General features: G+C 39.8%; 1 protein-coding gene across 1 annotated transcript; it reads right to left on the reverse strand.

The window, feature by feature from the left end:
• Positions 1 to 389: 389 nt before the first annotated feature.
• On the reverse strand, positions 390 to 11,519 carry LOC102220863 (sodium/potassium-transporting ATPase subunit beta-3-like). Its single transcript, XM_005802366.2, has 7 exons — positions 11,046 to 11,519; positions 8,908 to 9,036; positions 8,530 to 8,628; positions 8,210 to 8,403; positions 5,487 to 5,537; positions 4,830 to 4,916; positions 390 to 1,972 (listed from the first exon to the last, which is right to left on the reverse strand). Exons 1-7 carry the CDS (start codon positions 11,155 to 11,157, stop codon positions 1,805 to 1,807), a joined length of 840 nt encoding a protein of 279 aa, XP_005802423.1. The 5' UTR covers positions 11,158 to 11,519; the 3' UTR covers positions 390 to 1,804.
• Positions 11,520 to 15,337: the final 3,818 nt, after the last annotated feature.

Below are 15,337 nucleotides of genomic sequence, written 5' to 3' on the forward strand. Positions count from 1 at the left end.
CTTAAATCAGGCGAGTACGTGATAAATAAAAAATAAAAAAAGCAGGTGTGTCTTTCAAATTAAAAATTGCTTTGTTATGTCAGTGAAAAAGTGAACAATATTCCTTAAACATAAAACAAAAATCCAACATTTGATTCTCCATCCTTTTCTTGTCAGTTTATTTGAGGAGGATGCTTGGCATTGTTTCTTAAAAAGAGAATTGGCTTCAATAAATGCCGACAATATCCTAATAAGACGGAACACTGAAGTATTCGGGGTTATTATTGTCTACAGTGACATAAACGTTAAAGTAAATAAGTTAGCGTGCTAACATGCTTGACTTTACAAAGTCAAAAACAAGCTAAAATGGACATGAAACAACAACAAAACACCACAGGAAACTATTAGGCTTTTTTTCTTCAAAATCACAATTTATTTCATCAGGTCTTAAGGCACCCTGAAGAGATGTTACAGGTTGTTCCTTTAAATACGGGTTCCTTTTAAGACTGTGTAAACATAGCTTTGAATAAGATAATCTTCTGTAAATCTTTGCTTAAATTATATTTCTTTACAGTGCACAGACATTATGTTTGGTGGCCAAATATACAGTGTGACTTAGGTAAATATGGTAGATATTGTGTGTGTTTGTGCATGTGTGTGTGTATATATATTTATATATATGTACATTAAAGAGTAATAGATCAGCAGACAATCAGATAAACAGGCTGAAGAAGAGAGTAAGCTAACAAACAATCTTTGAGACCCAGATAGATATACAGATCACGTAGAGATATACAGTACATATTGCAGTGAAGTTATTTCTCGCTATGCTCTTCCAGCTCCTCTCCGCCTCAAAACAGCAAACCCTCACCGTCCACACACACACACACACACCGCCGCCCCGGGCAACGCAGCTCGCCCAGTCCTGGAGGGACTCACCCAATCGGCTGCAAGAGGTGGACAAACAGGAAGACAGGCAGACAGACGGATGGACAAACGGACAAACACACATGCAGACACACAAACAGACAGACGGACGGCACAAGACTGGTCTGCGGGTTGGTGCACCGCAAGACAAATTTCTACCTATAGTTCCCTAAATATGCTTAAGTTCACTATGTATTTATAGTTAAAAGGGCGTTTGGAATTGGCATTTCATATACAGGGATACATTGGCTATACTCGAGTATCAAGGTATGTCTTGATGAAGTCTTTTGAGATGAAAGATACGTTGGACAGGTTCTACTTTTTCAGCTCTACATACAGCAAGATCCCAAGTCCTCGCAACACCAGCAAGTGACGAGGTCCTTCACACAGATTCAGAGGTGGAAACACACTCATCCTGACAGGAGCAAGGTCACAAATGAAAAGAAAGAAGTATCAGCAATTACACACAACAGCTCCAAATAGCTGGGCTCCAATGGCTATAGGTTATTAAATCACATCAGCACTAAAAAAAAAGAAAAAATGGGATCTGAGCTGAGAAAAGGATGAACGGTGCAACAGGAAATGGAAAAGGATCTGGTTCAGAAACTTGTTCTGAGGAGATCAGCAAGAAATCAGATGGAAAGAAGGGTCAGGAAGGTCATCACAGCAACATCTGACACCAACCAGTTTCCTCTGTTGGAGGCCCAAACGTTTACCTGCGTCAAACATTGATACCATATCCAGAAAAGAAAGAAAGGAAAAAAATAATAATCTTTGTGACATATTTGACACTTCATTCCTTTTTTTTTTTTTTTTCATAATCGCAAATCCTTTTTGTAAATTCAGGGGCCGGCAAGGTGCGCTCCCCCGATCCGCTTCCGCCATTCCTTTCTGTTTTTTACTCCACCACCTTGATCCGGAAGGTGATGCGGCCCAGGAACTTGTCCCTGTCGTCGTTGTTTAGAAGGTTGGAGCCGTTCACCTTGCACTCCACGGCCAGCTCCTTGTTATAGTCCTCCTTGGTGAACAGCAGCTTCACAGCCACCAGCGGCTCCACGTAGTTCTCCTGCATCGGGGAGGAAACGCTCGTCCATCAGTTCTGTCACCAGGGCAGTGTTTCTCAAACTCAACCCACAATTGCTCCCACAATAAAACAACATCAGTTCAGTAGAATCTGAACTGAAAATGCTAGTCTCTGAACTCATTTATTGTTGTCTTCTTTGGTCATTCCAATGAGGAAGGGAAGTGTTTTGTAAATGTGACTGGCCAGGACAAAATCATGAACGATACTTGGGGGCATTTTGAATTGTCTGAGTGTGAATTTTAAGCTTTCCAACAACGGAAAACACATGGAAATCAAAAAGTAAATTGTTCTCTACTACAGGTGTTGTGTACATTGATAACATTTTAGGTCTATTTGTAATTTAGTAGCACAATAAAAGAAAAATAGACTTCGGCTGCTTTGGCAGAAACTAACATTTTCTTTCAACATAAAGAAAGCCCGATGTAAATAATTGTTTTTTTAAGATGCAGTTAGTCAGCGTGGGGCGCAGCGCTGCTCACTGCCAAGTCACTCAGCACAGCCACAGACCATGATCTGTGTGCATGTTGCATGCTATGTATCATAATAATGTTCTAAGAACAAAGGTTCTACAAAAAATGTAAAAATATTCCAGACATAAATTTCTCTGATCAATTAAAAAAAAAAAACAACTTTTATTTATCCCAAAAGGAAATTAAATATAAGTAGCATTGTTTAAATATTCCTAACATTGTTTTCTTTCCACTAATATCTTCAGCTTTTCTTCTGAGTGACCCGGTCTTAAGCCACTTATCTATTATTATTTTCAAACACAGTCCTTTTGCAAGCTAACTGAGCCCACGTCACGTCAAAATAAAGATCGTTCATGTGCAGTACCGTATGGAACACTAGGAGGCGCTCGCAGACCACAGTTTGAGAAAAACTTCATCTGTGCTGCATTTCAGCTCACGCTGTGTCACACACTTCACCATATATAGACAACATGTACACGCTGCAAAAACACCAAATCTTACCAAGCATTTTGGGTCTAATTTCTATTGCAAATAATACACTTAATTAATACACTTGAAATAAAACAAACTAACTTAAAAGTAACTTTTTAGCAAGATATAAAGGCCAGTTCCATTGGCAGATAAATTAACTTATAACTTTATTATAAGTGAAATAATCTGCCTTTGGAACAAGTACTTTTCACCATTAAATAATTATTTACTTGAAATAAGCATCTTACTAAAAAGTGACTTATAAGTTATTTTTTTGTCTTATTTCAAGTGTACTGATATTTGAACTAAAAACTGGACCAAAAATACTTGGTAGGATTTCCATCATTCTGTCTCAAATGACAGAATAATGAGAGAAGAATAAAGATTTTTAAAACCCTTATCATTTCTTAAAACTCTGACGTTTGCATACGCTAACTTTACGATGCCTTTCAGTAATCTGAGTCCACCATCATGACGATGGCTTTATAAACTGCTACGACTGTGGAACTCCACGTCTCTGTTCCTCGTTTGGTGCAACTTTCAGATGCCTGAAGTTGCCATGCACACCGTTCTGAACACTGGGACGTCTCGACATCAAAATGTTCAGGAAGACTCCCCTGTGTCTGTGTCCCAGAGTTGAACGTCTTTAAGGGTGATAGACGCAGAACAAAACCAAAGCCCAAGTGAAAAGGCCATTCATAGAGCCGGAAAGGCCAATCAGTGCAGCCGTTATTCAAAAAGCAACAAAGCAAAACAGATAGATTACAGTTTGCCGGTGCACTCAGAGACAAAGACCTGAATTTCTGGCGACGCGTCCAGTGGACTGGTGAAACTACAGTGTAACTGTGTTGCCATAACGGTCATGGTTACATCAGGAGGAATATGTGGGAGGCTTGTAAGCCTGGGAACACCATCCCAACTGGGAAGTATGGAAGTAGCAACATCATGATGTTGGTGCTTTGTTGCTTCAAGATTATTGATGCATTTCACAATAATCTTAATAGATATTTCCCAATTATGAGGAAATATTGAAGCCATATATCTGATGACGTCAATCAGGAAGTTAGAGGTTGTGTGGAAGTGAGTTTTCCAAATGGACACACTGCCATATTAGCTACAAAAGCTAATTTGTTGATAATTACTACAAATTAGCTACAAAAGCACCTTAAATACAACAAAGTCAATGTTCTGAAGTGACCTACAAACCTTCCTCAGTTACACCAGTTCATATTTTGGAGAAATGAATCGTGATGAGTTTGTGGGAGGACAACGGAAACATTTGAACTGAGTCACACACTTTCAAAGGGAAATATATGCAAACTTCTGATTTTAATATTGTTTAACATAAAAAAATACATCATTGTGGCTCTAATGAAATAAAAAATTTGTTTTGGTTATCCTTCAGGGTGACTTAACGAGTGGAAAAAAAATCTTTTAATACAGTAGAGCATGTGTAAATGTCTGGTTTTAGGTGCAATGCTTCTGCTGAGGAAGTGCTACTAAAATGTTGGAGGAACGACCCAATGAACAAGCAAAGCTATGCTGACGCTCTGTCTGCACTGACGAATACTTAGTCACATCAACATTTAGAAAAATCACAGTGGCTCTGACCGTCTTGATGAATTCAGTGAATAAATATTCACCCGCTAATAAATTGTGTAAAGAGCCTGTAAGCGATTTCATCAGGTAATTGCTAAACATCAGAAAGACGATGGTGACATCGCTGCAAAAGTAACACATCGCAACACAGTTCACACCCTCCCTCCTACACACACTGTAAGAACAGGTGAACATCAGTGTGTGGCAAGATTTGATGTTTCATAAAATGCATTTCATTGCCTCATGTAAGACATATTCTTAGATACATTGACATGCACCTTTGAAGATAAGACACTTACATGGGCTTTCTTGCCATAGTAGGGGAAATACATCTTGTCAAAGCGTCCCTCTTTGGGGAAATAGTGCATTTGGATCGGGTTCTCTTTCTGCAGGGAAGAATACATGTAGGTTTAAATTTCTCACTGGATACAAGCAAGTTTAGAGTTCAATTAAAAGCAAATGGGAAATGTTTTTAAGACAACGTGACACAGGACATGAGCAAGCAAAAGCAGCATCCCTCTGAGGTCGAGGCAAAGAGATTTGAATGAATTAGTTAAATGAGATTGTTCTGTGTTTAGTCTGAAAAAAGTGACATTTCCAGGGTAAAAGAACGACACCGGTTAGGCTAAAAATAAACTCTAAAATGCCACTAAGATGGGTTTTCGAGGCGCCCACGTAATGACCCGTTACATAACAGAAATGTGTTCTTACTCCTACTGGCCTTATCCTGATAATTCACATAACCGTCTTACCCTAAAGACGTCAGTGACAGCATGCAAAAAGACATGAGACACACAAAAATAAAGAAAAAAAAGGGGAAAATATGAAAGATTAACAAAGGAAATATTAAATCCACAGTGGTAATAAATATGTTTTGTTTTCAATGGAAGAACTAAAAAGACACAAATACACATACAAGAGAGTTGCACATGAAATGCTCTAATTTTTGTTTTTACTTTGACAGTGCAGTTGATGTAGGGATCCCCGCTGGGCTTCAGGCCAATGATCTGTGAAGGCAGAGACACGGGAGGAGGGTCACTGTCAGGGCGCTGCACTGTTACAAACAAATCAAATCATTTAGGAGCCTGAGCTCATAAACATATTCATACTTGTTGTTACGATTTGTCATATTGCAGCTACACAATGTGACAAAAGGGACAGCATAGCTTATTAGGATCCTATGTGGAAGTGGAAGGAAAATGACATATGTGGTTTTCAAAGATTTCTACAGATAAAAATAAAAGAATGAAATCTAAAAATCCTGTTGATCAGACACATTGCAGAGGCTATGCTGTGGGATGCTGCTAAAGCTACACATTCAAAGGTTAACATCAATAATCTGGGTTAATCAGCCTGTCATAAGAAACAAAATGCGGGTTAATTTGTCAGTCATATTTTCACCATGTTATTCATTCATCTATAAATGTTATAGTTTAAAACTAAATATCTAATTACCAAGATAAATGTCTCATTTATAAACTAAATATAGGGGCTACAGATTTATATTGAGGCTAAATATTTAATTTGAAGCCAAATATTTAGCTTGTTAACTAAATATTTATCTTCAAAGTAACTATCTGGTTTCAAACTAAATATTAATCTTTGTAAATTAATATTTAGCTTCAAGCTATATGCTTAGATTGCTAAATAAATAAATTGTTTGGAGCTAGTTGTGTGATTTGAGGCTAAATATTTGGTTTGGAATATTTGGATTTAGTTGGAAGCTAAAAATTTAGCTTCCTAAATAAATATTTAACTCCAAACTAGGAATTTGTCCTGCTAAATAAGTATTTAGTTTAGATTTAATTGTGTAATTTGAGGCTAACAGTTAAGTATTTAGCTCAATATGTAGTTTGGAGCTAAATGCTGAAAATATGACTAAATACTTAGCTCCAAACAAAATAAAAATTTGGCTCACTAAAGAAATATTTAGTTTGTAGCTAATTATTAGGTTTAAAGCAAAAGCTTTTAGCTTGTTTACTAAATATTTAGCCTCAAACTAAATATATGTGTGTTAGCAAAATATCTGATTTGGAGCTAAATATTTAGTTTCAGGTGACATATGGAGCTAAATGCTGAAAATATGATTTGTTTTCGTATGACTGGCTAAATAATCCAAATTATTGCTCCTAATTTTTGACTTTACAGCATCCCATACCTTTTATTTTATATTAGCTGCAAAATCCATCAGGGCATGTCTCTGCCAGCTTTATACTTCCATAACATAACATTTGTGTCCCAGTTTTTTCGCACAATATCTCAAACTCCATCAGATTGCATGGAGAGCATTCATAAAAAGCTATTTAAAGCCATCGCACAGATTTAGACTTTGACTGGGCTATTCTAAGACATAAACAAGCTTGGATCTGAACCATGTAGCTCTCTACTTTCTCACAGTCTCTCACAGTTTTCTATTTTTATTTGTATTTTCCAGTGTTGCTCTGCATTTAACTGCATTCATATTCCGTTCAACTCTGGCCAGCTTCTCTATTCCTGCTGAAGAAGAAATATTCCCACGGCATGAGACTGCCACCACCATGCTTCACAATAGGAGGCTGCATTCAGGAGGATGTGCAGTTTTAGTTTTTCCATCACACAGCAGTTTGCATTAAGACCAAAATGTTAAATTTTTTGGCACACTGCAGTTATCTGCGGTAGTCTGTCATGGGAGTGGTCATTTATGGTATCGTTTATCATTTATTGTGAAAATTTCTTAAGGATTTAGATTAACTGCTGTCTTGATAAAATTGCATTAATTTTAAAAAACAAAACTGACATTATTGTAATTCACTACGTTCTCCAGAGTTCCACATATTCCAGTAAATTTGAAAACATGATTAAATTTACTGGGTGCAGTTTAGTGATATGTGGCGTCCTGACAAAGCCACTGAAAAATGGGAACGTTTTTCAAAAGCAGAATTTGTGTTTGTGGCGCTATGAACGCTAAAAAAAAATAAAAAAATTAATAAGTAGTTTTAATCAATTCTTTACACTGGGTTAAAAAATATTTTTGGGAAGTTGTCCATGTTTCTTCAACTGAATCAGATCTATTTTGCAACGCTGAATCCAAAACTGACATCCATTTTTCTCAATCAGGTAAGGTTTTTGTTCTAATTTGATTTAGAGAAATTTGATCTTTTGACTAAATTGATAAAATTTTGTCACATTATCAGTTGATTCCCATTAATATTTCTCATCCTAAAAAGGTTTTTTCTAGATGTTGCAAACTTGGATTTCTGTGAACTGAATAATAAAGACTGATAAGGATAAGTACATATGAATTGAACTTTACGTCTTCATTGTGTAAAATTCTCCATCTCTTTTCTGTCCTGATGAAATCTCTCCTCCTGCTCATAACTCACTGATCCCAGATTCTCCATATATGAGAACAATCATCCATTTTGATGCTCATGTTGCTCCATAGTTCAGAAAGTTGATCTGATGGAGCAACAGGAATGTGATTTTTGGAATCAGCACATCAAAATGACAGTTGAAAAACCCAAGACGATTATTTGGCTGTTGACCAGCGTCATCCAAACAGTGCATCACATAAACTCCCAATGAAACACATGAACGTTTTACAGTTGTAGTCTAACAAGATGTGAAAATTTTTAAAGGTGAAGTATACTTCTGTGAGCAGCTATAAAAGGCAGGCTTTGCCATGAAAGCCGTTTGGTACCCTGTTCATTTTGAGCAGCACACAGGGTTTTCCTTCATGGTATCCGAAGTTAGTGTCAGACAGGCCGGAGCAGAAACTCAGGAGCGCCCTCCTGAAGCGGCACGCTTTCTGCGACAATCCTTCCCCTTCCTGCCGCAGGGTGTACTCTCCTGGAGAACAGTCCGTGTTCCCCTCCTGCTCCGTGTCATTATATCCTGACAGAGACATGACGTGGACAGAGGTCTGCTCAGATCCAAGTCCGCAAAAACAAAGGACAGCTACTTGTTCACCTGCAGATCTTTTGTTTTTGTGTGTAATTCATCGGCTTGGAGCGCACTCACTCTGAAGGAAAGACTCCAGGTTTCGGACATACTGCGAATACTTCTGCGGATCAGATCTGTTGAAGGAGATGTCCAAAGAGTTTGGCCGGATCGCCAGACCTGCAAAACAGAGGCGTCGAGTGGAATAATCAGAACGTGAGAGTGAAACCAAAACACGGCTATTAGAGGAAGCATCCACTGAGCCGTTCCTATTCTAGTTACCACTCAGGAAGAGACTTCCAAACAGATCAATGCAAAAAGCAGCAATATAAAGTAGGACTTTACAGTGAGGGCGTCTAAGCCGGAGGAGCATGAATAATGCATGCCTCAAAGAGAAAACATGGCCGCTTGTAGCAGATGGTGGTGCCAGACCTTTAAGTGGAGCTGGAGGACACTGACCTGGACTGGGGATGCGGTCCCTGTACTTCGGCACGTAGTCGTCCAGCGTGAGCAGCATCACCCACATGGTGAGGGCGAACATGCCGGCCAGGAAGCAGTAGAAGACCAGGTAGAAGAGCAGGATGAGGGCTGCAGGTCAGTGGGACACACAGAACGTTTTTATAGGGTCAGTATTATGTGTTCTCCAGCCACAGAGTATCCTTTTACAAAACAATTACGTAAGTAACTATGTCACCTTAGGGGAAGTCTGGGTTTCCCTACATAGGCTGCTACCGACAACCCCGGATAAGCGGAACAACATAGATGGATGGATGTCACCTTCAGTTGTTATAGACATGCCATATTGACCAAGTATGACTTAAAATAAATTTGACTTTGTAATTTAACGCTATATGAAATTGGGCCTCTGTCTCTGAAACTCCGCCTTCAGAAAGTCATCACAACATGGCTCCTCCACTAAAACTTTAACGTTTTTGCCAGCGTTTCGCTGAGAAGTAGCTCCTATAAAGAGCTCAGCAGTTGCCGAGTTCCACCAGGTGTTTGCTAATTGCTGCTGGCTAGTCTGAAGGAGCTGAGCTGGGGAGGGGAGGCATGGAAACTGCAGCTCTGAGGAGGAGTTTCGTCCTCGAAGGCAGAGCTAGGTCCAACCAGGCGTTTTGCACAGCTGAATGGTTGCTACGGGAGATTAAAGGATTTCTCAAACATCCTTTAATCAAAGCAAAACTCCAGGTGTGTTTTCGACGAGGGAATAACATTGTAACATCATGTGAAGCTCAAAACAGTTGATTTTACATAATGCTGCCCCTTTCAATAACATTTCCGCTGCTGTTGCACATCTGTTTTTTCCTGCACTGATGTACTGCAGTGTAAATTGTCGGTCTCTTTTCCAAAAATGTACATAATGTACAGGCACACTGAATATGTGAAAAGTGATGTCTAAATGTTTTATTTTAAGTGCACAGTATTTTCTGTGCAGTTATTACAGAAAATAATAACATACAGTAACAATACTGTATGTTTTTATTACTATTATTATTAATACTACTACTACTACTATTATTGTTGCAGTCTTGGTTTTTAATATATTATTTTTTACTTTTGTTGTGTGAACCATGATGCTGCTGAATCTTCTCTCTGCGGAACATTAAAGTTTGTTTCTATGGAGGCAGAGGGTCGAGCATGATGTGGGACGTGCCTCGGTGCGCTGCGGTTCTACAGAATTACCCACTTGAGCGACACCATTTTAAATCCACTACCTCTGACAATCACAGGTGTATTTTTCCTCAAGCCCCCCCCCTCCACCCCCTCCCCAACTTTTCAGCAGTTTTTCGCTGCTGTAAAGCGAGGAAACATCAGAATCAAAATGGTTCACCAGCACCTCAGAGATGCCCTTTAAGTGGACCAAAAGAAAGTGGGGAGGGGGGGGGACAGCCCCCCCTCCCCACAAACCCCCACCCCTCCTATCTTTTTTCCCCCTCATTGCTCTCCAGCAGTATCCCACAATGCACCTGTCCAGTGCGAGAAAGACAGAGAAAGAAGAGAGAGGGAATCCCATTTGACCTTGACAGGCATGCTAATGTGGGCGGCCATGCAACTGCAATGGAGCATCCCACTGCACAGCAGCACGGGGGCCCAGGCAGCCTGACTGAAGCCGACACCAGCCTATAGGAGCCGGCTGCAGTGAGGGGAACAGTGTGTGTGTGTGTGTGTGTGTGTGTGTGTTGGGGTGGGGGGGGGTTACCACCTCAGCCTGGGGAGAAGCAAGCGTTACATAAAAAAAATCTACATCCTGATCAGCTTTGATGCAGCTGAGGAATTCAGCAGGACCTGATTATTTGGGAAGGAAGCAGCTTAGTCATGGGGGGGGGGGGGGGTCCTCTGCAGATACATATCATAAATTATATCTGTTTGAAAATCTAGTCTCACGCAGCAAGAGGAGACCTGGGCACACCTTTAGACCATCCTTCACCTCCATGCGGGCCTCGGATGGCTCAGTGCTAACTCAGCCTCACAGTCACCTTCATTCAGCCATCCACGCACACAAATCAATAATAATAATAACAATAATAGACAAGTCAGGCTGCACAGGTTTAATATCGGACAGGAGGAGGACACCGGACGCAGGGGTGCATCCTTACCCCAGCTGCCGGCTGTGCGACCCAGCAGCTCCCCGGTCCTCGGGTTGTAGATGGAGTCCTTCCAGCTGGACGGGCTCTCCTTGCTGGCCGCTTTATCCTCGGTGCTCGCCATGGTGATGAGGAGGGAGGCCTGGGGTGGGGGGAAAGTTTGTGTAGTCCAGGAAAGATAAAATAAAATAAAAAATAAAAACGTTCCGGTTTTCGTCCCCTTGAAAAAAAAAAAAGAATAAAAAAAAATAGTTAAAAAAAAAAAAAAGAAAAATGCGGAAAAGCGCAGCGGGGCAATGCGATGATGAGACGGCGGTGCGGTGAGTGGTCGGGATCAATGGCTGGGAAGAAGTGGGCGGTGGAGAAGGAAAGGAGAGCAGAAGGAGAGAGATGCTCCGGTGGAATAAGAGGAGGGGAGGAAAAAAGGGACGTGAAGGGGAAGGTGAGGAGAGAGAGATAGAGAGATAGAGAGAGCGAGAGCTGTGACGTCCACTCTGAGCCTGCGCTGGCAGCTGATGCAGTGCGAACTGGGAGATGCGCATTGGTTCATCACAGAGACGCACCGCGACGCGCACAAATTCTAAGTAGAGCCCTCACCATTATCATCATCACCAACTATTAGACTCCTATATCTTCTGATTTTATTCTATTTTTAGCAAATGGCCTCTTCACACTCTCCTTCAGCAGATTATCTAAATAAATCAAATCTCTCAAAGACATTCGAGAGGATTTTCGTTTTCTTTTCTTTATTTATTAAAGTTTGACATCATGGTTTTATTGTAGTTTAATCGATCCTGCATCAAAGTCGGAAGTGGTGAGTCACTAAACCAGGCTACACCCTGAGAAAGCAGGACACAGATATGAACCCAAGGTCCATTTAAAGGGCCAGTGCTATACTTTCCAAGAACATAGTGGGATTTTATAGCACAGTCAAGAATGTAACCTTCAGTTGTTATGAAAATGTTAAGCGTAACTTTAAAGAAATGTAAGCAAATTAACGTCTTGAAATTGGGCCTCTGTCTCTTTAAGAAGCTCATAGTCTGGCCTTGTTTGGGATCTTTTCTTACTGGCTGAGATATTTTCCTAACTTTAAGAAGATTAGGATGTCACTGCGCAGCTCTTCTGAGCAATTTACACACTTCACTACAACAGTTGGCTAAATGAGCTAGCTTTTCCTCTATACCAGATTAGCTTCTATTACTGTTATTATTGATTTATTCACGTTTCTTTTCCTCTTTTCTTAAGTTTCAATAAATGTACTTTTGATCTATATTTTCTGAAGGTTCCTTCTCTTCTGCTCTTTATTTTACTTTATTTTTACACTCAGATGTATAAAAACATAACTAATTCTGTGCTTTATTTGAAAAAGTGTTTTTTCTCTCTTTATATTGCCTTGACGTGCTTGTCTGTTTTTTGAGTTTTTACCATTATGTTATAAAGGAAGTTGTACAGTTTGTTTTATTTGTACAATATGATGATAATCTTCTGAATATGCAATTTGTTAAAACCATTCAAAGTTAGGAGGGAAAAAAGAAGCTCTTTCTTTTTCCAATTAACCCTTTAACACTATTTTTACCAGCATTGCCCTGTAATACTCAGTTCTTCTAGGTATTTGCTAATTGCTTCTGGCTAGTCTGAAGGAGCTGAGTGGGGGAGTTGTGGGAGGAGGGGCGGTTCGTGAGGCGGAAGCTACCTCATAACGAGGAGCTGCATGGAAAATACATCACTTTGTGAATGCAAGGGTTTCACTCAGAATGGTTGCCACGGGAGATTCAAGGATTTCTCAAGGAGGCATGAAAAAAATCAAAACAACACTCCAGGTATGTTTTTGATGAGAAAATAACATGAGCTCAAAAAGTCAATTTTGCATTATACTGCATCTTTGAAATCAGCTGCAGTGTGAGAACAGGCAAGAACAGCCTGAGATGCTGCAACACTTATCATGGAAATTTGTGGGTTAAGCAGATTTCTGAGCATGTGGGTTGTGCCCAGGGGCAACCCTAGGCTATTTTTAGAGTTAGAATTTCTTTACAGAAATGTGACTGCATGTTAACACATCAGACTGCAAGTGATTGTAAGGTTTTAACCAAAAACTACAAGATCTGAGTATTTGTTTCCCGAAGTACATTTTGCTGAAGTTGTCTTGATCAAATTAAGCACAGAAAAAATGCAGCAGCTTGACTGAAAAAGCAGGAAGATGCCTTCATTTGAGGAGTTGCAGTTAATATGGCAAAAAGCAGCAAAGCTTTTGTTTCATACAAGGATATTTTTCATGGATCCTCTATATTTCCAATAGATTTTACAGTATATTTTAGTTCAATGAGCAGTGCATCCTTGCAGTTTCTACTCCTTGTAGTATCATCATATTTATATTTAGTATAAAATTGTATGGTATTTAATTTTATCTAATATCTATGCTCCTGCTAACTCAGGTTATAAGGTAAGGCAAGGTCATTTTACTTGCATAGCTCATTTTCAGCAACCAGGCAGTTCAAAGTGCTTAACAGGAAATAAGATTAGCCACCATATCTACATATCAGCTCTACATTTCGATTTTGACTCTGAACCCATCCAGTCACTGAACAGATGCAGAGAACAAATAAATGTGTAGATGTGCCAAAACGTCTTCCAACTGAACAGAAACAAAACTGAAGTTATCTTAGAAAACGATTATCTTAGAAATGATCTAGATTGCACAGCTTCAGTTACTACAACTGAAAACCAGCGATCAGACCTAAAATCTGGGTGTAGTGATGAACTCTGATCTGAACCTTCAGAGTCATATAAAGACAGTTACAAAGTCGGCCTTCTATCACCTGAAGAACATTTCCAGGATTAGAGGACTAATGTCTCAGCGAGATCTAGAGAAACTCATAATTTTTCTTTAGTTACATTGATTACTGCAGCAGTATCTTCTCAGGTCTGCCTAAAAAAAATCAATCCTCCATGGAGGATGGAGGAGCTTTAGCTGATTCAGAACGCTGCTGCTGGTGTTCTGACTAAAACCAGGAAGACAGAACATATCACCCCAGTTTTAAAGTCCTTACACTGTCTCCCTGTAGCTCAGAAAATAGACTTTAAAATACTTGTGTTTGTTTAAACATGGTGCCCTGTGACAGACTGGCGACCTGTCCAGGGTGTATCCCGCCTCTCGCCTGAAAAGTTTGCTGGAGATAGGCACCAGCACCCTTCCCAACCCCACTAGGGACAAGGGTGTACAAAAAATGGATGGATGGATATTTAAACATGGAGAAACAGCATCCAGCTTTTATGTACCATAAATTGCCTCGTAGTTTTCAGATACACTGTTTAAAAAAGCCCAGGTAGGAACAAGTGCTGCACATTAGCTTAAGCTATAAGCACCATGACATGAGCATGGGACTGCCGCGTTATTCAGTTTGTCTATGTTAATGTGTCCCTATCAAATAAACCTAATCAGATGAAAATAAACAAAAATTAGGAACAAACGTCCAGAAAACTGTAAAACACTGTAACACTTACTTCCTTTAAATCTCAACTAAAAACCCACTTGTTTAGAATTGCATTTGAAACATAATCAGTTACGAATTTAATGGCACTTGACTTAATGTAATGTTTTGATTATTGATTCTATCACTTTGTGTTTTTGTGTTTGTTATGATGTAAAGCACTTTGAAATGCCTTGCTACTGAAATGTGCTATAAAAATAACATTTGACTGAAATTTGATTGATTTGTATTGGGATCAAGGGTGTGGAACTCAGTGTTCTGTTGCTTCAGAATGAGGTGCGTTACCTGAATTGAAACCCTAATTTTTCAGCTGCGTACAAAATGTGCCTGAAGAGCAAAGGGGCAGTTTCAATCTCACGGCAACAAGCTCTGCAGCTGTAACAGTACACAGATGTTGTTTTTGTTAGAACAACGATCCTGCTTGGCATATTTGGAGCCCCGGAGGATTTGATTTGATCAAAGGCTACTTGCTATTCCTTTCGAGGGAGCTTCGGAGAAAGAAGAAGGTATATTACTTTATTCAGAGAGCCTAACTGTAAACCGATGTATTAAAGTTAAAAAACAGAACATTTAGGAGTAGGAGTAAAATTTCATATTACTAATTTTCCTCACCAGAGATGAGTGAAATAAACTGGGCTGGGACAGAACCAACTCCCAACTCCCTCTCCTGCCCCCCAACTGAACAATCCCAGTGTGTCACAGAGAGCCGGAGAAGAAGAATGCAGAAGAGACAGTTATATAATGACAAGGGTCCCGCCTGCATGGGGGAAGGGGCCTGGAGTAGCGGTCACACTGCACTCACTTCCTGCTGTCACT

Source organism: Xiphophorus maculatus, chromosome 6, assembly GCF_002775205.1.
Source record: "Xiphophorus maculatus strain JP 163 A chromosome 6, X_maculatus-5.0-male, whole genome shotgun sequence".
NCBI classification, from domain to species: Eukaryota; Metazoa; Chordata; class Actinopteri; order Cyprinodontiformes; family Poeciliidae; genus Xiphophorus; species Xiphophorus maculatus.